The sequence below is a fragment of the Notolabrus celidotus genome, chromosome 11 (assembly GCF_009762535.1).
Source record: "Notolabrus celidotus isolate fNotCel1 chromosome 11, fNotCel1.pri, whole genome shotgun sequence".
NCBI lineage: Eukaryota > Metazoa > Chordata > Actinopteri > Labriformes > Labridae > Notolabrus > Notolabrus celidotus.
Window position 1 is genome coordinate 19,168,656 of NC_048282.1, and position 27,806 is coordinate 19,196,461.

Genomic DNA, 27,806 nt, shown 5'->3' on the forward strand with positions numbered 1-27,806 from the left:
TGATAGATACTGTTTAATATCTAAATAAACTCACCTCAGGTAGTCTGTGCTCATTACCAGCTGCACTGAATTACATTCATTTCAATACTTAAGAATTAGGAGGATTTGTGTTTAAGTATAAATGATTTTTAAATGACAGAATAGCTGAATAGAAGAAGAATGCTGAATATTATTAACCTTTTCAATTTAATAAACAGCATTTCTTTCTTCCTCCAATACATCTGTTAAGTCCATGTAAAAAAAACAAACTGTTAGTTAAGCAAAACTGATGCCTACATGAGGTCCAGTTTGACCTCTGACTTGTCTAAAATAATGTGGTTTGTATCATGTCAACATCACACTTGAGAGTCATGGTCCTGTGACTGCAACTTCTGCTTCTCCTGCTGGAGAACAATTCAGTTGTTATCATTGGTCACCTGGCATCATGTAGATGCAATGAGTTCATTGCGTAATTGAACATGCTTGTTCCTTATTCCACGGTATTGATAAAAAAAGATAGTGTGTGGTGGCAAACAGTTTTGATCTGCAGAGATAAAACACTGTAACGGCAATTTGAATGTTTACTTCATTAAAAACAGGCATCTATTTTATTGTTTCCATAATGTTTGATCATCAAATTTGGAAAAATTAGAATCAGGGTAACTTTGTTGTTATTGCTTCAGCAACAACACAGAGTTTAACACAATGCAGCGTAATAATGTAAAAAAAAAGAAACAGAAAAAGAAAATTGAAGTAGGCCACCACCACAACACCACATGCAGAGTGGACAAAATGTAAAACAATGTATTCTAAAAGACAGACAGATAATACATTAAAAGAGGGAACTGCATGGATGTAGAATACTGTAGAGTGAGTTGTAGGGTGTTGAGAGACATAAGGAACTGGGTGAAATAAGAATAGTTTACATATGGTGTCATAATGCAGCCAACAAAATTATAGTTTGGTACATTCTGGGAGTAAATGTGTACTATTTACACCCTTAGTCTCACAGAATCTCATCAATATCAGTAGTACATTGTATCGCAGGATTTTATATATTTTTTTAATATTGTTTGTTCTGGACGCTTTTCCTGGAAAACACAGGTGCTGATTTTCATCGCTTGGCAGACTGCATGTCTGTTTCTCCTTTGAACTGTTTACACAGAGTATCAGCAAACCTTCCCCCCTGGGAGCGAACACAGCTAAGTGGCTGTATCCAGGCAGCCAGAGGTATATTTAAACCTGCTCTGTTTGAATTGCAAACCGTAAATAAAGCCACGGAAAACAACGAGGAGAAACGACCCTTTTTCTACCAGTGACTGCTCAGGGCTCGGTTTACCTGCGTTTTTCCTCTAGTGCGTAAACTCTGCGTTCGTGACATTTTGCGCCTGCTGCTGGTGGTGTGTCACGACTCAGTCTCGGGTTCCCCCCTTATACAAAGTGAACACTAGGGTAGCTCATGAATGCAACTTGATGAAGCAGCAATACACTTTTCTGTGAATGGACCTGTTGGCGGTATCAGGCTCGGTAGTGAAAGTGCTGCAGTGGAGAGGAGCGCGTGCGCAGTGACAGGATTAAATCCGGTTATATAAAGAAGATAACGGGATGAGCAGCCTGTGCATTATGGCAGTATTGTTTCAAGGTGCTCATTTAGTTAACAAGATGCTACCCTAATACAACAGCTCCTTTTGTGTCTGAGGTTTTAAGTAAACGCTATTTCACTTTGCATATGGACTGTCGAACGCTCCGCCCGAGGCAGTGCATGACGCTACAAGTTAATTCTGGGGTTTATGTTTCTTCATGTGAAGGAGGGCTTGAGCGAGAGCCCGCCCTCACAGGTTTTGGTATTTGCTTGCCTTGCTCAGTGAGAGAGGCTTTACACGCAAATGAAACACGGAATAGCCGATTTTAGTGCCCTGCGGAACTGCGCGAAGGGAAGCAGCAAAAATGATCTAACCGAGCTAAACACGCAGTTTGTGGAGGATTTCTCGATGGTTTCCTCCAATAACCTGGTGGTGAGTCGTCACTGACGCTTGCCACGCAGCAAGAGAAACACAGAAGGTCCTGAAACCAAGCGGTTCTTGCGATGCCACCCTCGGATGCAGAGCCGGGCATGAGCGGAGGCACGTCGGTTGCAGCCCCGGCCTTACTTATCCATTCACCCGGTGAACGCGCAGTGAGTGTGCTGTGGTCTTTCGGAAAATGCCTGGGTGCTCTCCTACCAGTGTACCTGGCCGGGTATTACGGCTTCAGCATCAGCGTGGTCCTGTTCGGGCTGATGATCTACATGGGATGGAAACACAGTCGACTGGAGAAAGTGATGAGGCTGAAATCTGCCATGTATCTATTGGAGAACGAGAGGGCATTCACAACTGAGAAGGTTTTTAGGACCAAACGGGATTTGCCTCCATGGGTAAGGACCATCATTCTCTGCAGTTTGGGTCACCTGTCACATCTGGCATATCTGTCAGGCTGAGCTTGAGCTGCATCTAAACTACTTTGCACCACTCTGATAGGCTCTTACATTCAGATGAGGTTCATTAATTGTGTATTAGCTCCCATTTACTCCGAGTTAGCGCAATCACACAGTTAGAAACAGACATAGTACTGGTTTAAGTCACAATATTTGCACATCTGTTCATTTTGTTCACGGTATTCCCCTGACCAGCCCCATATTTGGAAATTCCTCGTGTGCAGTGCCTTGGAAATCAGCCACATAGAGCAGCAGGATTTAACATGAGGTCTATTCAGTGGAAAGAATGACACTAAGATTTAGGATTGCAATTACGCTGAAAAAAATCTAGGAATCTGAGAGATTCTCTGTGAGTGTTTCCTCTTCCTGTTTCACTACAGTAGTGCTACCATTGACCTTATCTGGCTCCAAAAACCTGATGACGCATAAACATCCTCCAGAGCAAAGCAGGGGTAGTGACCAGGACCACCATATCTGGATAGAGAGGGAGAGAGAATAAACTGTGTGTGTGTGTGTGTGTGTGTGTGTGTGTGTGTGTGTGTGTGTGTGTGTGTGTGTGATCCAGATCCCAAGATCTCATGCCTCTGTGGTTTGGGGAAAGCCTGATGTGCACGTGGTTGATTGTTTCCTGAATTTTTTGGCAGTGACCAAAGCAGTCTCAGTTGTTAGGCCTGCATTCTACCTCTAGTTCTTGCAGTCAAATAAACCTACATGAAATAGCAGGAAAGAGAACAAAGCAGGGGTATTTGTTTATATATTACTCCTTTGTGATTCATTTTTCAAATAAGAATGCCTGTTCTGAAAAAATACTGCCCTATTAGAATTTGAATGCAGCATCTACTGATGTTTTTTTCCTCATGCCCAGAGAAGAATCCCTGAAATACTCATCTTGAGTTCTCTGCTGAGGTCACGGGGTCATTTCACACAACTGTGATGCATTTGAGCTCATGCCTGTCCTATATTACTCCTCCACAGGTCAACTTTCCTGATGTGGAAAAAGTGGAGTGGCTGAACAAGGTATGTCTTTTTCCTATCTCGTTTTGCACATGTGCACCGTCATATGTATATAGATTTTAAAGATAATTTGCCTCAAAGTTCAGCTGTTTACGATGATGGACTTCTGCAAACAGAAGTGATTTCAAGATCAAGCGCCGTGTTTCCCTTCAGTAACTCTATATTAAGATAAAAAAACACTTGGACTTTAAGTGACCCAACTCCTGCTGCAGCCTCTGCATAAGAGCAGATTATCTGCTGGTGTAATTAAGAGGCAAGGAGAATCACTCAGATCATATCACAGAACTCTTTGTCTCTGCCAGTACAGTAACCTCACATCAGCGCAGGCTGAAGTGTGGATATGAATACTAATAGCACAAAGCGCCCTTCTGGAGGGAAAAATGTAATGAACTCAACGACAGAAGCTCAGATTGTGGGATGGCAATTTGCTGTGCTCATCTTTCAGCAGCCCACGTCTCTCCTGCAGGCTTCCTGACATGTGATCTGACCGCTCACACTCCTCACTCACAGCCATTAAACAAACATACATCAGCCCTGAACTGTTCTCACCTTTTAGTATGTTTGACAACATGTTAAATATGGGGGGCTAATAATATCTGTGAATAATGCATGTATGAAGATGTGCTCTTTAATAGGATGCATCACTCTAGGTGCCTGTCCATAAACGCATCATAAATAATGCATATGATGGCCTCCTGCAGCTGTAGCCTGTTAGCTTTATCACTCTCATGAGGAGTTTGGAGGTCAGAGGATCTGTGAAGAGTAGCTGACAGGCCTTGGCACTGGGCACTGGGCTCTGACACCTCACACTGTAATGCTGAAGCTTGCACCAGTGTGAGGCAGTGTGAAGTGGCAATGCTGCTTTAATTCAATGCAGGGTATCAGTAAAAGTTATCATAGCAAATAAAACATATTGCTTTGGTAAAGCTTTATTTTTTGCATTTACAATTTTTGGAAAGTGTTGTACCATGTCATACAATAATGTTTCCAAGTTTTGGCACTAATTGTAGTGAAAACATCAGATTCATTTGACACTGTATTCTGTCATATCTGTAGACACATTGTATATTATTTGCTGTACAATGTCCCTAGCATTTTAAAATGACAAATCAATCAAGCAGGAGTGCAAACATCTGTATTTTCGAAAACAGTTTCCAAATGAATATTTTCCGCCAGCAAATGATCTTAAAGCTGCTGTGAGGAACGTATGGTGCTGATCTTGTCCCATACACAATACAGTGGAGTATTCTGATGAAAAAAAAGCTGTTTTGGCAGGGCTCTGTTTATGGTTTCTATGACACCTACCCAACGGCAATGTTTCTTGTCTTGTGGCTGGTGGTCTGTTTTGCTTCTTGTGGCTCATACAGGGGCGTTAGCATTACCAGCAGACTGTGTTATAATCAGCTAAGAACTCCTCAAAGGGGCTTTAAATCATGCAACCATAAAATAGAGCATTGGCAACTACTTTCTCATTTCAATTTGTATCCATGATGTTCCCCCAAATGACTCTAAACTAGAAGGCTCTATGTTCCTTTATTTCATGCTCATTATTGCAGAAAAAATGCTGCCTAAATTATTTTTTACTTTATATTCCGTTCTCTTTTGCTTGCTTTTATTTCACCAAACTCCACACAAGACCTCTAAACCCTCAGGCAAACACATTGTGTTTGCTGCTTTGTAAAGAGTTTGAGGTTATTTCCTTTCATGCTGTGATAACATACTTCTCTCTCACAGGAAGTGCGCTGCTATGGCTGGCAGTTTGAGCACATCATAATCCACCATTACCCACATACCTATATATTACAGCCATAGAAAACATGAAGAACTTTGAGTACTCAAACTCATTCATCCCTTTTCTACTCTCCAGTGTATCTCATTTATATGAAAAAACTGAATAAAACCATATTCAAATTCAAAATCATAAATGACCAATGGCTGTGTGTTCTGTGCTGTAGATCTTGCAGCAGGCTTGGCCCTTCATAGGCCAGTACCTGGAGAAGCTGCTGGTGGAAACCATCGCTCCTGCCATCCGCACCTCCAGCATTCATCTTCAGACCCTCAGCTTCACCAAGATCAACATTGGAGACAAGGTAGCTAAGAGGCCCTCCAAAAGCAGCACTTTCATTTAGTATATTCTGGGACTGTGATGATGCAGTTTGACCAAGAGCAATGTGGGTAATATGCATGAAAGTCAGGTCACCAGGTCTGTCTTCCTCGTGTGTGTATTCCTAGCATAAAGATAATTATTCTATCACAGTGAATAATAATCTCCATTTGTATCTTTGCTCATGATTGTATAAAGCCTCCTTCAGTTTGGTTTGGTTTGTGTTATAACAGCTGCTGTGTTCACAGGCTCTGAAGGTGGTTGGTGTGAAGGCTCACACAGAACACGATAAGAGACAAGTGATGTTGGATTTGTACCTCAGGTAAAGCATTTTGCAGCTTTATTTTTGATCATTTGAAGTGATGTTTTTGTACAAGCAGCCATTCAGAAAGTTTCCACTCCATAGCAGTGTAGGGTTTGTTCGTGTCTGTTACAGAAGATCATTGTTTACCTAGCCTTATAAAGAAAACATCTCTATCATAACTTACATCAGCTACTACTGATGGTTAAACATGAATCTCCAGACTTGTCACTGTTTTTCTACTTGCAGTTATGCAGGTGACGTTGAGATCAATGTAGAAATCAAAAAGTACTTTTGCAAAGCTGGAGTGAAAGGAATACAGGTATGAGGATAAATATTAAAATATTCTAGGCCCTATAACTCATGGTGCAACTGCCTGAGCATATCCTTTCTTTTCTCTTTGTAGCTTCATGGGAAGCTGCGCGTGATCCTGGAGCCCCTGATTGGAGACGTTCCACTAATTGGAGCAATCACAATGTTTTTCATCCGCAGGCCTGTGAGTGTTGTAGCAGTTTAACACATCAAATTATGTTTTTATTTGCCCTGCATTGCCCTCTGAGGTCAACACGTTTGTAATCATATGTCCTTCTTTTCTTCTGCCACACAGAAACTAGACATCAACTGGACTGGGCTGACCAACCTGTTGGATATCCCAGGACTCAAGTGAGTTTGTATGACTGAGCCCTGAGAAGATATATTTCAGGGTGTGGTTGTTGATCTGTTGTGTCTGCCTGGTGATGTTTTTATCGTTCTTTAATGAGGCGTGTGTGTGATTGTGGATTTAAGCTGATGAAGATTTGAGTTGCAGAAATGTTCGCGTGTTGCAATTTTTGAAACTGATGGACACATTTTAGAGTGTATTATTCTAATTGTAGAAGCTTTTCCTGCAATGCAGACCGAAGTGCTCATATTTCTGTGCATTTAGTTGCAAATTTGTGTGCTCAAATCTTTAAAAGGTAAGTATGGCAATATCCTATATTTTTCATTTTAAAAAAATCCTGTAAAAAGACAAAAGCGGGGTTTACCATGGCGGCTAAATCCAAACTATAGCCCTTGAAGCAGGCAGCCTGGGTTCAAATCTGACTTCAGCCCCTTGCCTCATGTTATTTCCAAGCGGCAACCTCCAGTCTCAAACGATGAAGCCAATGCGGAAGTGCTATAAACTGCAATACATCGAAAATCCGCTTGAGGCTGGCGGCAGAAACACCGGAAACCACATAGAAATGCATGGGAAAAAGACGATCTTTGCAGCATTAATGAACATGTTTACAGCCTGGTTCAAAAAACGGCTTGGCCCTATGAAGCTAATCTCTCTAACGGCACACACTGTACGGGGGTGATTTTTTTTCTAACGTGACGGTTCAGAAGATATTAAGATTACCAGTTATGCCCAAATAAGGACATGACTGATGTGACTCCCGGTCAGGACCACATAGCTATTGGCTAGGAGGCTCACACTACGTCACACTGTGCCTGGTTGAGTTCCGCATTTCCAATATGGCTGCTGCCATCGATTTGCTTCAAAACAGCTCTCAGGAACAGATGGGTGACGGATACTACGTCCATATTTTATTCAGTCTATGGTTACTTCCCAATCTCTCCCCAGTTCCTTACTCTATCCACCATCCTATCCTATCATTAAAGGCACTAAAAAGTATATTTTAAGAAAGACAAAAGCCTACAATGAATTAATTTAGTCTAACAAGCAGTCAAAGCTTGGTTTAGCGTATTCCTGTGTGCCATAGAGCTCCTATTTAGTCCAAAATCTATCTAAAACACTTAAAGACACAGGTTAGGTGGTTGCACTGATTTACATTTTCCTTTATCACAGCAGACACAAACATTTAAGTCAATTTTTGGTCTAAATCCACCACACACACATCGCCCAACTTCTTTAAATACTCATCAAAGAACCAAAATTGTATTAATCCACGTCAGAAAATAGTCCCCTGACAAATACCTTAATCAATCCTGATTGAGTAACTTTCAAGAAGAACTTCAGTGCCCAGCTTTCTTGGGAAATTATTCAGTCTATTTTTCATTTATAAATAAATATGTATGGTCCCCTATTTGAACATTTGTGTCTCCAGTAGATACGAATGTCCTTGGCTCTGAACCTGAGAGTAGTGACAGAGGGACGATTTGTTTGTCTTTCATATTTTACAGGGTTCTTTTGATCATTAGAAAAATATTGAACAATGCCAGCCTTATCCTTTAACTTGATAAACTTCATACCATTCTGGTGTTCTTGAATTCAGTATGTATATTATGACTCCATTCATTTATATGGAGCTACTGTAGTTAAAAAGTCTCTTAAGACAGGTAAGACTGTTGACAATGAAGAATCAACTATGGAACAATAAAATATGAAGATGAAATTATGATCTGACATGATTGGACATTCATATTTAGTGTGATTGTATTGTAGTTGATTCTACTCTTTGTGTTCTACGATCTTATGTCTTTTACTTTGGCAAAAAAAAAAAGACAGCATTAAAGCATTGTTAAAGGTGTCAATGTGTTGTTGACACATTAGTCTCCTCTGGCAATACTTTAAAGCAGAATTAAAATGATTTCTTTATTGTTTTCATTCATCAAATGATATTAGCCAACATGATTTCACATGAAATAATCCTCATCTTTAAACCAATGGGTGCTTCCTGTTGGTTCTTGCACTGAAAACCTGAATATCATGTTATTTATGCATGTTCACATGTTCAGCAGTAGTATATAGCCTCTGTCTGTTTGTGTGTCACCGCCCTGTGTGTTCCCAACATCATCCTGGCATTCATTTGCAGTGCCATGTCGGACACTATGATAATGGATGCAATAGCCTCCCACCTGGTGCTCCCCAACCGTCTCACTGTTCCCCTGGTGGCCGACCTGCACGTTGCGCAGCTCCGCTCCCCTCTCCCAAGGGTAACTGTCTCAATAATGAATGGCCTGGAGGAACACAGACCCACACAAACTGAAGCAGATCTATCACTGATATAAGTCAAGACAACACATAGTCTGAAAGCCATACAGCAAATTCACATTCTGCATGAAAACTCTGAATTGATTAACTTCTTTGACGTCCTCTGTGTGTGCACTTATGTATGCAAATGCTAGGGCGTTGTGCGTATCCACCTGCTGGAGGCTGAGGACCTGACTGCCAAGGATACCGTCATCAAAGGTTTAATCGATGGAAAGTCAGACCCTTACGCAGTCCTCCGTGTTGGAACTCAGATCTTCACATCTCATCACGTGGACAGCAACCTGAACCCACAGTGGAGGGAGATGTACGAGGTAAGAGGGAGGTCCGAAAATAAATCCAAACTGAGCTGAAAGAAACATCAGATATACGGCTTTGCCTTGATATCAAGTGCTGCCAGTTTGTTTGCTAAAAGTTATAGCTCAATGTCGTTGTCCTTGCTCAAACAGATTGTGAGAGGAAGTCGTTGCTCGTAAATGTTGTCATTGTCAGAGAGATAAGAAGTTTTGTGAAGATTTTATTGACTTCTCTGGCAGCAGGAAACCGCTATTGCGATAAGCAGCTCTTTCACAAGCTGCTTACTTGTTTACACATGTTTTATTACGTTCAGAAGAAACACTGAATAGATATTAAATGTTTAATATCTACCTAGCACAGTAGTGAAACTTGCCATGTTGGTTCTTTTTGCATGTTCTTGTGTTCTTGTGTCATGTGTGGCTGTATCTATATTTGTGTATTTGTTGTGTGTTCTGTGTTTGTCCATTTATGTGTGTGTATTTGTGTGTGTGTATGTGTGTGTCAGGTGATTGTCCATGAAGTACCTGGTCAGGAGTTGGAGGTGGAGGTGTTTGACAAAGACCCAGACCAGGATGACTTCCTGGGCAGGTAGCTTATTCATACTCATTTACTCTGTCTCTATGTGCTTCTCATGTCATCTTCATCTCTGCTAATGCCATGACTCTGACACAATTTAAACACCTTACTCTTTTCAATAATGGCTTCATTGATTCTCTCCATATCTCCTAATTTCTCTTTCAGGGTAAAGGTGGATCTTGATATTGTTAAGAAGGCCAGAGTTGTGGACGACGTAAGTAGAAATGCAGTTGTTTCTTTCAAGCTCCAGTTCATTTAACAAATAGAAAGCCCAAGAATGCAGTTAGTATATTGTCTTACTCCTGGAATTATCCCAGTGGGACTGCAGTAATCCTGTTAGCATGTGACATTGCAAACCCCATGTGCTTTCTCGTGATCTGCTCTGTTCTGTTTTTTTCTGTCATCTTCAAAAGCTCAAATAAACCAGTTAGATGAAAGCTTCTTTAAAGAGCCCTTTGTTTTCATAAACAGTGGTTTAATCTGAAGGACGTCACATCTGGCAGTGTCCACCTCCGGCTGGAGTGGCTCTCTCTGCTGTCCTCTGCTGACAGACTGAGTGAGGTGAGTTCACAGCACACAACTAACAGTATTCAGTAGGTTTTTATTTTAGCTGGTCTGCCACCAGCAGGGCTCTGGATATTGATTATCATAATTATCTACCTCATTAAGCTACGTTATTTTTTACTCATTAAAGTTGTAGTAAGCAACATGAACTTCCCAAGAGAAAAAAACATTCTGCATCTCCCTTTGCAACTTTGTTTCACTCTGTTAAGCCTTTTCCTCTAAATAATGTACCAAACATGCATACCAACCATTGTCACTGCAAACTGGCTGTACCACTAAGCTGGTTATGTCCACTCAACTCAGAAGAAAGAAATACAGACAGTGGCTCAAAACTCAACCGTAAGAAGTATCAACTGGTTGGGCTCTGGATAAAGTGCACACCCCATGTACATGTACAGAAGCTACAGCCCTCATCGCAGCTGTCCCTTGTTTGACTCCCAGCCTCGACCCTTTGCTGCATGTCTTTTCTCACATCTCCTGTCTCTCTTCAGCTGTCCAATCTAATGAAGGCAAAACTTTAAAACGTAGCACCTGGTGTGTGCCACACAGCCACTTTCAGACTGACTGAGGCAAAGTGAGAGAGAGGTTGCTGTGATTGGCTAGTTATATTCAAGCTAACCCTGATTGGTTGTTTGATTCAAAACAATTGAGTTTCTTTTTTTTTCTAGTTACAGGTCACAGACACAGACGAGACACACATTTATAACTGGAACATTTTAGTTTGAAATTATAAGGGACATGCAGTGATTTTGTTTATTGAAAACAAAGTTCTTACTTAATAATAATACCTACATTAGCTTTAAATCTACTGTTTTAACTTGAAGACATGCAGAAAACCAACGACTTCAACAACCAAAACAGTCTGTGCTCTGAGTTTCCCTGAGTTTCGTGAATAAAATATTTAAAAATTAAGTCATATTTTTGGCCCAATTGAGTTAAATAATCCTGTTACTGATATTTAAAGTTTTTTGTGTCAGCCAAAATGCACAAAGAAATATAGACTGACAACACAAAACACAAAGTGTGTCAGAGGTCAGAATAAAACAATGAATTGTTCATTTCCAGAGTAAAAATCAAGTAAAAGATCCATTCATTCATCCATGAACCAATCTTGGTATCTTTGGTTTAAAAACTACAGCTAGATGTGCTCAAGGTTTTGCCTTTTTTATCTGTTGAAGGAGCACTGAGCTTTTATGTTTCAGTGATTATCACATGCATCTGTGTGTTTTTCTATACAAAGGTGATCCAGAAGAACCAGAACTTGACCACTAAAACAGCTGATCCTCCTTCTGCCGCCATCCTAGCCATCTACCTTGATCAAGCTCATGCTCTGCCTGTAAGATCTTAACAGTTTAACATTATCTTGTGTTACTGTACAAACAAGTTTATCTGCACACATCAACATCTATGTGCTCCATATGCTTTAGATGAGAAAAGGCAACAAGGACCCGAGCCCAATGGTGCAGATTTCCATCCAGGATGCCACTAAGGAGAGCAAGGTGTGAATAAAAAACCTTAACTGTTGTTTGCATAAAATTTATGACATGAGAAATTAATGTTATCCCTCCTTCACTTTCAGACCTGCTACGGTACCAACCAACCTGTGTGGGAGGATGCCTTCACCTTCTTTATTCAGGATCCTCGTAAACAAGACATTGACATTCAGGTAAATCCTTTTTTGTCATTATTGAGCAGGCAGTTAAACAAGCAGTAAAGATTTACATGCAATCACTCCCGAGGTGTTACAGGATCCCTCCACTAAATACCTTATTGACCATTTATCTTTATCTGCTTTTTCTCTGACATTTGTTGTAAATTTCTACCTCTTTAAGATATTTGCTTTTTCTGCGTTTTTTTTTTCATTCTGACTCTGCATCTTCTGTTCCTGTTTTCTTTTGTCATCAGGTGAAAGATGATGACCGTGCTCTTTCCCTGGGCAGTCTGTCCATCCCTCTGACCCGGATTCTGGCGACACCTGAGCTCACCATGGACCAGTGGTTCCAGCTGGAAAATTCTGGTTCTGCCAGCCGCATCTACGTCAAAATTGTGCTTCGGGTTGGTGTTTCTCACATTCACTCTTTTGTGTATGCTCACATGCGTTGGGTAGTGTAGCATATAATTGTGCCCCGGCATTCCAGCCCTGTGCTTTGCAAAATTTAAATGTGTGTGTGTGTGAAAGTCTTTGAAATCTTACTTATCTTCTATAGCCTGGGGAAATTTTCATCAACCACATGCTGTGGCAACACACCCAAAACTACTCTTTTAACACTATGATCTCAAATTTACACTTACTGTGTGTCTGTGTCAGCCTTATAGCTGTACATAGGATAAGAGATTGCAAAATATGGAGAGGTTATATAATATTTAAAGGGTAAAAACACAAATTTGCATCCCTAGATTTGACCTTCACAGCCTGAATTCCTCATCCTTAACTCCACCCCTCGACATGCCTGAGCTTAGCCCTAGCACATCAAACATCAATGACTTGTCTTCTCTCTGCCGCATGTTTTTATCCTCTTCAGGGCATGAGGTCAATTCTTGTAGAGAAAAAACACCAACCAGAAAGCTGTAATCCCTCATCTGTGATTTGAAAAATCATGAACAAGTCATCATTAATTTACCACTTGATATTTGCTCAATGTAGTCTTTTTTCTGCTAGGTTTTGTGGCTAAGTGATGATGCAACTCCTACAACTCCCTCCCCTCGTCCCTTACCATCTGGGTCTGGCACGGGTCAGGGGGGAATCACATCAGAGCTGAACCCTATGGGACCTGGTGGGCTAGCTAAACCTCCGCCAGCACGACCACAACATACCACGCCCGACCCTGAGTTTGCAACTGAGGTACAAAACAAACAGTCACAGATACCACCCTGCCTTTCACGCAGACTATATAAACATTTGACTGTTATGTTCTCTCCATAGGGAGTTCTGCGAATCCATCTGGTGGAGGCCCAAAACCTGATAGCGAAGGACAACTTCATGGGGGGCATGGTGAAGGGAAAGAGTGACCCGTATGTCAAGATCCGTGTGGCTGGTATCACTTATCGTAGTCACACCATCAAAGAGAACCTCAACCCGGTCTGGAATGAACTCTACGAGGTATTACATCCATTTCATGCTCCAGGAGTTAGTTCTTCTACTTATCTGATGAGACTGGGGCTTTAGAGCAGAAATTTATTTTGCTTTTTCTATGATTTAGGTTATTTTGACTCAGCTTCCTGGTCAGGAGATCCAATTTGAACTCTTTGATAAGGACATTGATCAGGATGACTTCCTGGGAAGGTTTGTTCAGACATTACAAATAAAACATTTGCAACTTGTAACAAATGTTTATTAAAATGGAAATATTTGAGTAAATATTGAATTTTTTTTCAGGTTCAAGCTCAACTTGCGTGATATCATCAGTGGACAGTTCATCGATACGGTTTGTGACACTTGATAGAAATGAAACAAAGTTATATTACAACAAATAATTTACTTTTTTATTTGTGTAGTGACCCAAAAATGTGTTTTCCACTCTGATTATAGTGGTACACTCTGAATGATGTGAAGTCAGGCCGTGTTCACCTGGTGCTAGAGTGGCTGCCCAGAGTCTCTGACCTACCCAGACTGGAGCAGGTAAGATATTTATTCTCTCTATGTTCCTTTTTAATTTGGATGTGCCAAAGTATCATATACAATTATATAGTAAATGTGACCAAAAAATACAAGCCCTGGCTTTCCACACCTTGTTTTAACATCTTCAAAATAGTACTATAACATTTTGCAAAGTGGTTTGATCATTCTCAGTTACAGCTTAGTACAGCTTGTTTTTCTAGCAATGTTGTTTGGTTGCTCTGGTAGATATCAACAGAGATTAAAAAGAGCTTCTTTTGCAGCCAGTGGCTTTGGTTTATAGAGTGCTTGTGGCAATAAGAGGGTTTAGATAATTAACTTATCTTTGCAAGTGCTTTGTGAAGATTTGATTATTTATGCTCACATCTTTTGTCAGTACAAGAACATTTAAACCAGGTGTGTCAAACATACGGCCCGTGGGTAAAGACCGGCCTGCCAGAGCTTCCAATCCGGCCAGTGGGCGACTTCTCAAAGTGAAAAAATGACGTTAACTCCAATTTTTCAATAAAAGCAACTACTATTTCAAATTTGTCCTCTGGAGGTCGCATAAAATCATAGTGCTGTTGGAATGCAACTGAACGGCGCTCCGGGAGAATATTTGCAGTTTGCATATACCTGTGGAAATTAATAGACTTTTTAGAGCACTTCAAGATCCAATCAATGCTAAAGTTTTCGTATATGTAAACTTGTAATAGTAGGAGCGATAGATCCACTTTTTTCGAAAAAAGGAGCCACATATTGTGCGCATGCTTACCATACATGTGCGTACATCATAAGTGCACTCCATCGCTACTAGCACTCGCACTACACCCCTACATTCAACACTGTCGAGCAAGCAAACTGTTCATGCTGGAGCAGGGGGTCCATAATAATCAACTTTACCTTCTTCATTATTATAATCTCTGTTCTTTTGCTGTTTTTACACTCTGTGGCAGGGGAATGGGAAACCTGTGTGCTTGGTGTGTTCGCAGCGGGTCTCAGGGCTTAAAGAATATCTTTTTCGGCCCACTATGAGACTCATCATGGCGAAAAAATACAACAGCTGATTTTCTAAAAAGATAGTTCATTGAATGGAAACATTTTCAGAATGTACTTGTACTTTTTTGCACTAAAACAAAGGGGGAAAAATAGAGTCGTCCTTCTCTATAGGTTATTATCTTGTGATTTTACTGGTCTGGCCCACTTGAGATCAAATTGGGCTGTATGTGGCCCCTGAACTGAAATGAGTTTGACACCCCTGATTTAAACTATGAATTTCTTACTTAACTTACAAAATGAGTTTCACTAAAATGTCCTCGCTCCTTTTTTTTCTTTTCTTTTTTCACTGTGACATAATTTCCCACTTCCATCAGATCCTGCAGTACCAGAGCCAGCTGTCATACCAGAACAAGGTTGTGCCATCTGTGGCTGTGCTGTTTGTGTATGTGGAGCGTGCCCATGGTCTGCCGGTGAGGTCACACATACGAGTCCTTTGGGTTCAATTTGTTGTTTATTGTGCAGAAGAACAATAGCTGCTTTTAGCGGCACATCATTGAATTAACCATGCTAGTGACCTAACACAGCTGCGTTCATTTATAAATTAAATCACTGGTGATGTAATGAATGTTTGTAAATGAAACTTTTTTGTGTGTTTGGTTTCAGTTGAAGAAGAGCGGAAAGGAGCCTAAAGTTGGAGCCGACATTAACCTCAAAGGTGTTTCTCACAGAACCAAGGTGCGTTCAAGATTTCAGAGTTAAGCCGGTAAATGCAACCAAAGAAAGGTGCTGCTTTAGCAGTCATGAAATTGTTTTGTTTATTCTATCCAAAGGTTTGTGAGCGCTCCACATCACCTCGATGGGACGAAGCCTTCCACTTTTTGGTTCGTGACCCAAGAGATGAAACCCTCACGGTGAAGGTGAGATCCATTATAAGCATTTGTATTAATATTTGCTCTTTTTGTGTTGACTTGATGCGTTTAAAGCTGTTAAAATTAATTCATGAAAGAATGTTTGTGTATCTCTGTGTTTCTAGCTCTCACACAGCTGGGGTCAGGTCCTGGGGTCCCTGACTCTTCCTCTCAGAGAGTTGCTGGTTGAGCAGGGCTTGGTGCTAGATCGCTGGCTTAATCTGGATGGAGCACTGCCAGAAAGTCAGATACTACTGAGAGTAACACTCAAGGTACAGACAGTAATATCCTGATTATTTTCATATCACTGATACATATCTGTGTGCACACATGTGAGTGAGGATATTTGCATGTATTGACCCCAAATTACAGCCTACAAAACAGAATCTGCCCCCTGATCACATGAATTTGCTTTCTTGCTGTGAGTAAGATGAGAAGCCAAGCTAGGTTTGAAAATGTTAAACTTGTTTTTAACATCAAGTAGACAAACAACATACTTCATACCGATTCTGACATGGTATGGCAATTCTGTACACTTTAGTCCTTCTCTTCTTCATATAAACAAGGAGAAGTGAAACATTATTATGCAGCAGTGATGTCATGCTGAACGATCATTTCGTTCTGTGTATCTTGCAGATCTTGGACACTCAGCAGGCAGTATGTCGTAGGCCTCCGGGGGAAGCAGGTAGCGAGCCTGTTGTTGGTGAATTCATTCCCAGATGGGTCCCTTCCCATCTAGACATCAAACAGAGAAGTGGTTTCACCATGTGAGTCACACATGTTCACATCACCGCTTCACCATGCAAGAATGTGGTCACTTATAGATTGCAGTTATCATGGTCCCAATTGTTTTTCCCCATGGTCTGTTTTACCTTCATTACTTGAATAATGGCTGTCTTTTTTTTCACTGTGCCTTTAGATCTTCTGATAACCCAAGCTCAACAGGACAGGTGAAGCTAACCATTGGCTACTCAATGGAAGAGGGCAGGCTTTTCATCACTGTGCATGGCTGCAGGTCGCTATATCACAAAGTTAACTCTATACCATCACAATTCTGACCTGAAGCACCCTGTATCAACAAAACATGTTGTTGAATGTGTTTGTTATTAACCCACAGAGCCCTTGCTGCCTGCTCCAAAGACGGTGCAGACCCGTATATTACCTTCATACTGCTGCCTGACAAGAAGGCAACGACCAAGAGGAGAACTGCCACCAAGAAGAGAGACCTCAACCCAGAATTCAATGAGCGGTAAGACAAACAAACAACTTCTAATCCAAAAGGAAGGAAGTGCAAGTATGTTAACTCGCATCCTACTTCTCCCCCTCTCCCTTTGTAGGTTTGACTTTGATTTCTCTCTGGAGGAGTCCATTCAAAGGAGACTGGACCTGTCTGTGAAGAACAGCGTCTCCTTTATGAGCAGAGAGAGGGAGCTCATAGGCAAGGTAATCAGTAATGTCTGAGATGCTGCTATTTATTCCCGAACACCACAACATAAATCCCTTGTTAGCAGTGTGGTGATTAAGACGACTGTAAATCCTCACATCCTGCTTGTCCTTGTTGTCCTCAGTTGCAGCTGGACCTGGACCAAATTGACCTCAAGGCTGGTGTCACACAATGGTAATGTCTTGTACATGATTTGATTTGTGTCCAAATTTTACATTCTCCTTTATGTTACTTAAAAAAATGTCTCTTTTTTTTTATTTCATAGGTACGATTTGGTGCCAGAGACCAACTAGAAGAATCAACTGTTGGTCTTAAGTACTATATTACAATAAGTGTTGCTTCTGTGATCTGTGATTTGTGTGTTTGTATATTTAGCTTAAATTCGAATTTCCATCACTGAAGAAAACCATTATGACATACCAGCTACACAAAATCAGTCCATCAGTATTTATGAATAGAAACTTGACACGTAGCTAATCATTCGTAATGTGTTTCTGTGCTGATTCCTGCTGTCTCAGACAGATCTTCAGTAGAAAATTTTGGCTGAATAGATATTTGATAATAATGCAACTATGTTGCAAAAAATACCAAGTTTATAAATGTTAAAGCATGTTGAAGTCCTCTTTGAATTCTATTTACAAAAGGGCTTATGCTGTGTTTAATATCTCAATGTGACAATGTTTTATGGATTCATATCATCCAACACCTGAAAAAGATTGTTATTAATTTTATTTTTACAATCTTCAAATTATTCCAGATATTGCTTTTTTAAATATATGTTTATAATATTGCCTTAAGTATTACAAAACTGTGCACAGATTGTCAGTGTTTTTGAATTATGTTCCAAATGAAGTTTTATATGTTTTAACCAGAGCTCTCTTAAAGTTGCTTTTATAAATCAAAGTATTATAAACCTAGACCCTCACATTACATCTGAAAACAGAGGTATGACACTGTAAGCAGAGTCTGAATCACTGTGCTTTTATGAAGAGATAACTTTGTATATACTGAAAACACATTACTGGTGTTGTTATGCACATTTTTGCCTGTATTTGTATGTGTTTGTAGCGCGAAATGCAAGAGGCTGAACCTATCAGCTAAATTTATTTTTCAAGCAAAATAGTCAGGGCCTTATGAGAAGCAAGTTAATAGTGTATACCAACGGTGAGACAGGTTCAGGTTGTACCAGCACAGTTGCCTTACTACAAATGGTTTTACACTAATTTGTCGTAGAGGAAAGATAATGGTGTTTAGGTGTTGAAAGTGAAGATGAAAACTGCTGAGCTTTAACATTCTTTAAACATATCATCACTTATCGGCTGAAGTTGCTCATTAAAGTTTGCACTCTCATGAATCAAACCAGTTCTTTGTCTTCATTGCTGTTTAAGTAGCAGTGGTGAACAGTAACAGAGTAAATGTACTTAAGTACATTTTTGGAGTATCTGTATTTTACTTGAGTATTCTTTTTTAGGGAAACGTATTACTGCTCCACTACATTCAGAAGACAATTATTGTACTTTTGACTCCACTACATTTCTATCAGTGCTCTAGTTACTCACTACTTTAGCTTTGAAGTCAGCTCATGAATTTCCTTCTCTTTTCTGAAATCTGATCCCTAAGACAGTAAAACGTGTTTGTGTAGTTCTGTTTGTCTCAGTGCTTTAGTCGTACCTGTATATCGTGCGTCTACAAGGTTGAACGTGGAGCAAACACAGAGCAGATTTCACTCAGATCAGGCAGTTCATTTAGAGGTGGTAATGATGTCTATAGTTCTCCACCTGAGCACCCATGTCCATATCTTCAGCCTGTGTTAAAGGTTTTTGAAATGAAGAATGATACGTATCATTTGAAATGTTCTCCCTGTTTCCCACTCTGCCCAAACATACAAAAATTCACTGTCCAACCTGAGAAAGCGTGTTGAGCTACGTAACATTGATTAATTTTGGATAAACATTTCAAACTAAGATGTCTGTGTAACTTAGTTTCTGTTTTTATTCCATGGTATAGTTTTTAGAGATTTCAAGTAATGGTTTCTAGAAAAAGATAATGTAACAGAATGTACTCTTATGTAGTCTTAGCTGCATTCATGCTTTGTGAAAATACAACGTTTTGAGATTTTTTTAAAAAGTACTTTGAATACTTAAGTATTTTTAAAACCAGGTACTTCAGTACTTTAACTCAAGTAATAATCTGACAGAACAACTTTGTATTGGAGTAATATTTGACCAGGAGTATCTATACTTTGACTTAAGTAATGAAGCTGTGTACTTTGTCCCCCACTGTTAAGTAGAGAGTATGATATTTTAAACGGCTCAGGAATATGTTTTTTGAAGGGATAATGTAAGTCGTACTCATATATTGCCACCAGGGGGCGATAAAATGCCGAAGAACCCTCACTATTCCTTCCAGCTGCATGTGGGCACACTGCCTACAGATGTGAGGGGAAGGGCAGCAGAGATGAGACTGACAGGACGTCTTACTAACAGGAGCGCCTCCCCTCCTGTAGGGGGCGGGACTAGAGAAGAAAACCTGCCCTCTGAGTGGAGGCAGCAGCAGCAAAGGGCTTAATCAGGATCACACAACAATAATGAATGGAAACACGTCGTAGCCAAGAAAGTTCAGCAGTAAAAGTAACTGTTTGTCGGCATTTCAAAGTTTTCTCTCGTGAGTGGAAATCTGTTGTAAGTAATGGATTGGCTTGGCACATTTAAAATTACTTTCTGGAGGACAAGGCAGCTGTTTTTTGATTGTTTCTTTTGAAAGTAAGTTTTTGAAAGGAAAACTAAACGCGATGGTAACTGTAAATGGCATGTATGGTCAGTAACACGAGATTACTTCACTGTCAGCTGTTTATCTCCAGAAGTGGACGACTTGGATTAATACGTTTATGAAATTGTTGGACTACTTTTGAGAGTTTTGATTGTCTGACCTGGATTATCATCACTAAAAGACGCTACAGGATTTACAGAGTGGACTAGAGAGGATTACAGCACATCTGGGACAAAATGGGTAATATAGAAAGTGTGGACGGCCAGTCGGAGATGAAGCATCACATTATGCCTCTGAAGGTACCCATGCCTGACCCCACCGAGCTGGAGGAGAAGTTTGCCATTGTTTTGGTAAGTTCACCTCAGTCTCAAAGATATGTAAGATTACTCAAATTTGATCGATTCTTTTATTTTAATTCTAAGGAATTTGATTCACAATTCAAAGGTTCCAACATAACCAATGGGTGTTGTTTCTTTGGTAAGAGTTTAATTCTGGTCTTAAGGTGTATGTGTATTTGGTTTTCTCTGTATTGATCGTCCATGATGAGCTGTTGATACCTCTGATGAGGCGACCTGTGCCGTCCCGCCCCTCATACTCCTGCTGTCCCCCCTCTCCTGTGGTTCTTTTGTCTCCCCTAAAGTCAGACAACTCAGCGTTTGGCTGAAGTGGCAAACAGTGAACGCAGCATGGAGGGAGTTGGGGGAGAGAGTGCGTGTATTTTGATGTTAACACAGGCAGAAAAGACATTGATGTTAATATTATTGACAGAGCACATCACGATAGTCTCAGTTCGAGATTAAAACAACTTTTCTCACTGCAGGCAAAGTATCTGAAAACAACATTTTCTGAATTCCCCCAAAACTCCCACACCCGGAGAGTCCCCCCCCCCCCCCCCCCCCCCCTCTCCTCGCTCTCCCCACACTCCACATCAGGCTGGAGTTGAGCTGTCTGAGCGCTTTGTAATAATGAGCACACAGTCAACACCCACTTTTACCGACTCTCAACACAGTCAAGTGAATCTGTCATCCTACGTCAAGGGGACATTTCTTAAATTGACACAACGCAACAATGGACTTTATACCTTTCTTTCCTTTTCCCAGTCAATCACAGGTCCAGAGCTCTTCTGAGAATAGTTGACGCCAAAGTTCACGAGTGGGTGGCTCAGTTGGTCACCTGTAGTGGTGGACAAAGTACTCAGCTTCATTACTTAAGTCAAAGTATATCTTCTGGTAAAGTATTACTCAAATACAAGTGAAAGTTGTTCTGTCAAATTATTACTTGAGTTAGAGTACTGAAGTACTTGCTTTTGAAAAATAATGAAGTATTCAAAGTACTTCTTAAATATCAAAACATTGTATTTTCACAATACATAAGTGCAGTCAAGAATACATAGAAGTACATTCTGTTACATCATGTTTATTAAAAAAACATTACTTGAAATCTCTAAAAACTATACCATGGAATAAAAACAGACACTAAGTTACTCCAAGCACAGACAACTTAGTTTGAAATGTTCATCTAGAATTAAACAAATGTTACGTAGCTCAACAAACTTTCTCAGCTTGGACAGTGAATGTTTATATGTTTGTGCAGAGTGGGAAACAGGGAGAACATTTTAAACGATACGTATCATTCTTCATTTCAAAAACCTCTAACACGGGCTGAAGATATGACCATGAGTGCTCAGGTGGAGAATTATAGACCTCATTACCACCTCTAAATGAACTGCCTGATCTGAGTGAAATTAGCTCTGTGTTTGCTCCACGTTCAACCGTGGAGATATACAGGTATGACTAAACCACTGAGACAAACAGAACTACACAAACACATTTTACTGTCTTAGGGATCATATTTAAGAAAAGAGAAGGAAATTCATGAGCTGACTTCAAAGCTAAAGTAGTGAGTAACTAGAGCATACTCGTAAATGTACTTAAGTACAGTACTCAAGTAAATTTACTTTGTTACTGTCCACCACTGGTCACCTGCAGACTTGGAAAGATCTCAGTGAGGTATTCGATGCAATATTGTTGATAAACACAACTGTGTGGACCATCTTTTAATCACATGAGACTTAATTTGAGCATAGGTACCCCAAATTTTCAAGTTCCACTCCTGCAGTGTGTCTCTATTTTGTTTTATCTATGTATTTTTTTTGTAAATCTTTTGAGATATATTCACTGAGAGTCTCTGAGTTTGGGACTTTAATGACACAAATCAGAGCACTGGAAGATATAAACCAAGACATTTTGACTTTGTTCTGACATTTGAGCGACCAGATTATAGATCTACTGATCAAGAAAATGAACAAGCTGAATCACAAATAAAAGGCTATTCACTTAAATCGATTTTGATCGGTAGTATAGAGTTTTAACATTTGGGAAATGCTAAAACTTATTGGATTCCTGCTAAAGTTTGAATAGAAAGGCAGTGTGCTTTATTTAGCTGAACATGAAAAGGATGTCAAACAGTTGGAGACAGCTAGCCTAGCTGTGCATAAAGACAAGGAAATCAGATTCCAAGCACAATTTAAGCTACCAAAGAAAAACTAATTTATTAGAAAACAAGAGAGGACTGGCCTTCAGTAAAGCAATAGTTTTACGTTATGTGAAAATATGCAATTTGCTTCTGTATCGTTCATTGCCACACTTTAGAGAACCAAAGAACCGTTTAGGTTTCAGTATATCTTCGATAGTTACATCATGTTGCTACTGAGGCCTGAGCACCGAGGGAGAAAGTCCTTCAAAAGAGTCACATTCTTTACATTTACTGGAGTAACATTTTAGTCACTCACAGGACTTGTTTTTTGAGTTGCCTATCTGAGCTTCTGCTCCACCCATATCCAAACAGAAATACAAAAATCAGAACGCTTTAGAACATAGGTATTATACTCCTTGTTTAGTTTTTGTTTCCCACAGGTGCTTATTTTGTTCTTCTCACTCCTCATTTCGACTCTACCACACCCTGCCTTGATTTTCAGCTGTTTAATACCTTAATTACAGCATCAGCAGCAGAGAGGTGGATCTTCACAGCATTACTCACAAAGTCTCATTCCTGAACAGTTTGTGGAGCCTCCATCTTTCTGGAGCACTATATTTTGCTTGCAGAGCTTTCAGTAGCTAGAAAGTAAAGCCCTAATGAAAAGAGACCAACACATCAAGGAGACATTTAAGACCTGTTGGATGGCGTTGCTGAGCTAAGTCTCAGTCATTGTGACAGTTCTGCTCTACTGTACTACACTTTTAGAGTTAATATGGCAGCTCAAATCGGGTTTTTTTTTATTCAATGACTCATTGCATGAGGGATTTTAGATGAACGTGAAGGTTTCCATGTGACTGATGGGTATTTCTGTGTATGCATCACATTTCCCAAAGAGAAAAAAATATCATCATGCATCCTGCTTAGAGACCGGTACAGTCTGCATTTGTTTAACTTGCCTGCAACACAAAGTCAATCCCTGTTATTATGTTCAGCCGTGCAGAGCACATGATCTCTATGCAAGAGGCAGTAGACTCAACATTTCAGTTGTGTCTTTTTGAACAGGGAGAAGTCTTCAACCCCTCTAACCCCACCCCGCCCTACCCCACAGTAGCTCCAGATTTCCTTTACTTTGTGAGAAAGAACAACATGCTTGTATATTTTAGTGTTCTTATCAGACAATGCTCCTCTCTCCGCCCTGGTCGCCCCTCATTGTAAGATAAAGAGACATCAAAAGCCTCTGTCTTCATGGATGGAGCTCCTCAGAATGACAAGGTCTTGGACTTGTTGTCTGACCTTGGCTATAGATCTCTTTCATAAGTATCAAGTGCACCAAAAATAGTCTGGGAGTAAAACTTTGTCAAATTCTTCTCAGTGTTTCCTCCTGCATGATGACACACTGATGTAAATGGATGTGTCTACTTCTGCATGGCAGGACTACTCTCCTCTCTCAGACACTGCAGACATCCCACTGGACTAACAGCAGCCATAATGATGTCATAGGTGCAGGAGCCTTCGACTCGGTAGTAATATCCCCAGGCTAATGACTTTAACAGGACGCCTCTACTGTAGATGGCTACGGGGTGTGGAGGAGGGGCTCAAACCCCCCTTGGGTTTAGATTCGACTGCTTCTTGCGTTCTGCTAATAAAATGCCTGGGTCAGTTCTAACCGGCCGCATGTGCTAAAGGCATCGTCTCCCTTTCGTCTCTTTTGTCCAGCATCCTCAGAAACAACTTCAGCTCTGTCTTTTGTGGCTGGAAACAGCTGCCTGGCATTTTCCTTTCTTCCTTTTACAGGGGAAACTGCATTGTAGCCAACAGGCGTTGTGGTTGGTTTGCTTTACAATATGAAGTGTGTTTCTGCAGGGTGTTATGGGTGCATAACATGCCATCAGTTCAGATAATCATACACGTAAAGCTACAGTAGACCTCACAGATAGATACTGTATATGCACAACACAGAGGCCATATCCACAAATGATATCTTGGTCCTTGGTAGCTTTCTGTATAGTTTTGGCTGTCTCTCTTCTCTTTGTCCTTTCTCTCTTAGATATTTGGCGTTGAGTAATTCCATTGGAAATGTAACCTCTCATTCACTCATCCAGTCAGCATTTCCTAGCTTCCCATTCCCTGAATCCCTCTCACTGTAGGTCTGCTCCCCAAATAACTTTCTCCATATGAGTTTGCCTTATGAGATGGATGTGAGATGAGTGAGTGTTTTTTTCTAAAGGTGCACGTCTGGCCTGGGATCCTCTTTCAAAGTGCCTGAGCACCAATCCAATCGCTGGATTCCTGCGGTCTAGTCTAGGCCGAGGCCACAGGAGAACTCAGAGGGAAATTCTCTTTGAACTGGCGGTCTGCCACTGTTCTCGGTAGTAATGACTTTACCAACATTTTTTAACAGCGCACACATACTTAAGAGCTGTTAGAGCAGCAGCATGGGATTTTTTTTTCCACCACTTGATTGCATTGGAAACCATTCTTAATGATTTGTCTGAGTCTGCTCAACTCTCCACATCTTTTATACTCTGACATAGAGTTGCATCATGCATGGATGCGCTGTCTCAGCTTTTCTTTTGAGGTTTGATTGTTCAAGAGAGATCTCTCTCAAGCAAATGCTGGGAAAACTACAGATGAAGTGGAGTCAGTGATTGTAAAATCAGACATGCCGACAATGTGACTCTGTTGCCTTGTCTGACATCACTGTTTTTTGTGTGAAGTCTAAAGAAAGCTGCAGTGTCTGATAGATGCCACTCAAGTGGAACTAATGGAGTCAAGCTGTGCGATGCATTTATTGGGCATAAACCTAAATCATTTTTATGTGTTTAATGGTGGTTGCAGTTTATTTATGTGCTTAGTATGTCTACCACTCCCTTTCTCGCTCTCATCAACACCATTACTCCTTTCTGAATAGAGAAAAATGTTTGTTACGTCACTGAAGTTGGGAAAGTTTGCAGCCTACATCTGGCTTCGCCACCCACCACTACGTCCCGGGAAGAGGGGGATTATGGGAGTTGGGTATGCACAGTTAACTCTGTTTCAGTGCAGGCAAGTAGACAGACATGGGGGGTTCAGCACAAGGCTGTCCACCTGGCTCTCTCAACCCTCGAGCTATAGTTCTGGGATGTGAGTTGGCTTTATGGGGAGTTTTAGTGCTCCTCCACTTTTTTCTGTGCAGTTATTTGGGGAAGCAAAGGTCAAGTTAAAGACAATGATTGGGAAGATATAACATGTCCACTAATTTGTATATTTTTCATAAAATATAATTATTATAGGAAAAAATATGTTGTTCAACAAGGAGGTCTTTACCACTTTGTGTGCCTATGGTAATTATCAAGCAACAACAAACAGCCAAGGGCAGCATGTGACAGAAGAGGTGTCGTGTTAATTTATCAAAACCACAGAAAATTTTCAAAATGTATAATAAAATAAACAAAAATCTATGTCATGTAAAACTATTGTATTTATATTGAGTGCTTTCCAATGTACATTGAACAAAGTTTTAACATTAATTTTAATGATAAACGAGTGAGTTATCCTCATTGAACCATGATCTTTTAAGGATTAAAGAACACCAATGGACTAAATCTTGATTTAAATGGTTAGTAATGGAGTTAAAAATTAGATTAAAAAAAAATTGTATTGGGATTTTTTGGCGTTCCGACACTTTTGGATAATTGAATATGCCCTGGGTCAAATTGACCCAGGAACATTATTTCTGTTCCAGAGAAACAAACATAACAGGAGGGTTAAACACAAAACAAAAACAGTTAAAACAGCAAATTGTAGATGGGCTAACTGAACTATTTCTGGTCTTAATGCCAAGCTAACCTTTAAGAAATGGTCATCATTTGGGAAAATATGCTAATTGTTTTTCTTGTTGACACTGCAAGAGCTTGCCTCCTATGTTCTCAACTGTCCCATTATATTTAGTTTATTTTGAATACAAAACCAAAGTGTAAAAACAGAAAATTGTAGTCAGAAAAACTAGATCGAGCTGGTTAGATATTTCCAGCTTCTAACCTTAATGTCAAGCTATTTTAGAGACTTAGACATGGAGGTCAATTAATTCTCAGTAGATATATAGTTAGCCTAGCAGACATATCACAATGCAAAAGGGACAACTGTCTTTATGTTAAGTTCATTCATTGTGACATTACATTTGTTTGAAACCACAACACATTGTGGTTGAACAGACTAGGATACCTATTTCCAGCTTTTCCACTCTTACTGCTAAGTTAACCTTGTAATAGCTGCTTCATATTAAGCATACAGATATGGAAAAGGTATTGGGCTTTTCATCTAGATCACAGCTGGCAAGCAAGTATAACTAATAAAATGTCAAACTTTTAAAACTAAAGTTGGACAGAACAACAGTTATGAGGACACGTGTTTTGTGCTTTGTTGTTTATTTGTTCTTTTCAACTCCACAGCTCTATAAAGAGCAACAAGTAAGACATTAGTTGTTTGTGCACATCACTGAAAAGTGTGGATCTGGATTTATTCATCTATTCAAAGGAAGGGCATGTGTTTGTCATTTATATGCATATGTTAGTGTTTTTGGGTTTGTGCATGAGTGTGTTAGTGTGCATTTGTGCGTGACAGTGGGGGTTTGCATGCTGCTCTTAATGCAGCTGCACCGAGGCTGTAAGTTGGAGAAGTGGTTTCCTCCTCAGTACAATGGGGAGTCTGTCAGTCAGTGTTGTTTTAGAAAGGGGGCCTCATCCCCTGGTGCCTTTTGTGCTGCTTCAATCCTTTTTTTCATGCAGACGCTCAGAAGAACCGCTGTAAGCCCGTTTATTTTTTATTTTTTTCAAAGATCTTTTTATTTAGATTTTGACACATTACAAAAAAAAGATCAGTGCAAACAATTCAAGAAAGTGACGTTTTTGTATAAGAAACATATTAAGTAAATGAATAATTTTTTTTAAAAAAAAGCCAATAATATGTGATAGTAACTTAAAATAAAAGATTGACAAGTACTCAAACAGGAAAATAAAGAATAGTGAAATTACAATACGATGAGTAGGTGAATATCAAAAAATAATGATAATTAGAAAAGATAAAAGAGCAATAAGTATAGAAAAAAAACAAAAAAAACAAATATACATCCATATACATCCAGATACATCCAGATACACCCATATACATACATACATACATACATACATACATACATACATACATACATACATACATACATACATACATACATACATACATACATACATACATACATATACAAATACATACATATACAAATACATACATACACACACACATGGAAATAAAAATATAATCGTACAAGAAAAAAAAAAAAAACGGATAAATTAA

At 39.9% G+C, this 27,806-nt stretch overlaps 2 protein-coding genes across 5 annotated transcripts in view; both read left to right on the top strand.

The window, feature by feature from the left end:
• The first annotated feature begins 1,316 nt into the window (after window positions 1–1,316).
• esyt1a (extended synaptotagmin-like protein 1a) lies at window positions 1,317–18,587 on the top strand. Its single transcript, XM_034696695.1, has 31 exons — window positions 1,317–2,392; window positions 3,428–3,469; window positions 5,422–5,556; window positions 5,819–5,892; window positions 6,121–6,193; window positions 6,278–6,367; window positions 6,479–6,534; window positions 8,670–8,790; window positions 8,983–9,159; window positions 9,648–9,730; window positions 9,884–9,932; window positions 10,190–10,279; window positions 11,523–11,618; window positions 11,710–11,781; window positions 11,862–11,948; window positions 12,188–12,337; window positions 12,942–13,124; window positions 13,206–13,382; window positions 13,483–13,565; window positions 13,659–13,707; window positions 13,812–13,901; window positions 15,251–15,346; window positions 15,540–15,611; window positions 15,707–15,793; window positions 15,910–16,056; window positions 16,421–16,551; window positions 16,704–16,799; window positions 16,902–17,033; window positions 17,122–17,227; window positions 17,353–17,402; window positions 17,494–18,587. The coding sequence occupies exons 1-31, from the start codon at window positions 2,066–2,068 to the stop codon at window positions 17,519–17,521; spliced, it is 3,249 nt and encodes a 1,082-aa protein (XP_034552586.1). The 5' UTR covers window positions 1,317–2,065; the 3' UTR covers window positions 17,522–18,587.
• A 1,172-nt stretch (window positions 18,588–19,759) lies between these two features.
• fmnl3 (formin-like 3) overlaps window positions 19,760–27,806 on the top strand; it is a 40,161-nt gene continuing 32,114 nt past the window's right edge. For 3 of the 4 annotated variants that reach the window (XM_034696802.1, XM_034696804.1, XM_034696805.1), the window contains exon 1: window positions 19,797–20,347. In XM_034696802.1, coding sequence (XP_034552693.1) covers window positions 20,234–20,347 — 114 coding nt within the window. In that variant the 5' untranslated portion in view covers window positions 19,797–20,233. Of the gene's footprint in view, window positions 20,348–27,806 lie in introns of all 4 variants that reach the window. The other variant, XM_034696803.1, reaches the window with a different exon arrangement.

What these genes read in the sequence shown, in the direction of transcription:
- esyt1a (XM_034696695.1), top strand. Translation starts at nt 2,066, where the DNA reads ATGCCACCCTCGGATGCAGAGCCGGGCATGAGCGGAGGCACGTCGGTT. An exon ending in ACGTCAAAATTGTGCTTCGG is followed by an intron (nt 12,338 to 12,941) that starts GTTGGTGTTTCT and finishes TTTTTCTGCTAG; the next exon opens with GTTTTGTGGCTAAGTGATGA. An exon ending in ATGAAACCCTCACGGTGAAG is followed by an intron (nt 15,794 to 15,909) that starts GTGAGATCCATT and finishes CTGTGTTTCTAG; the next exon opens with CTCTCACACAGCTGGGGTCA.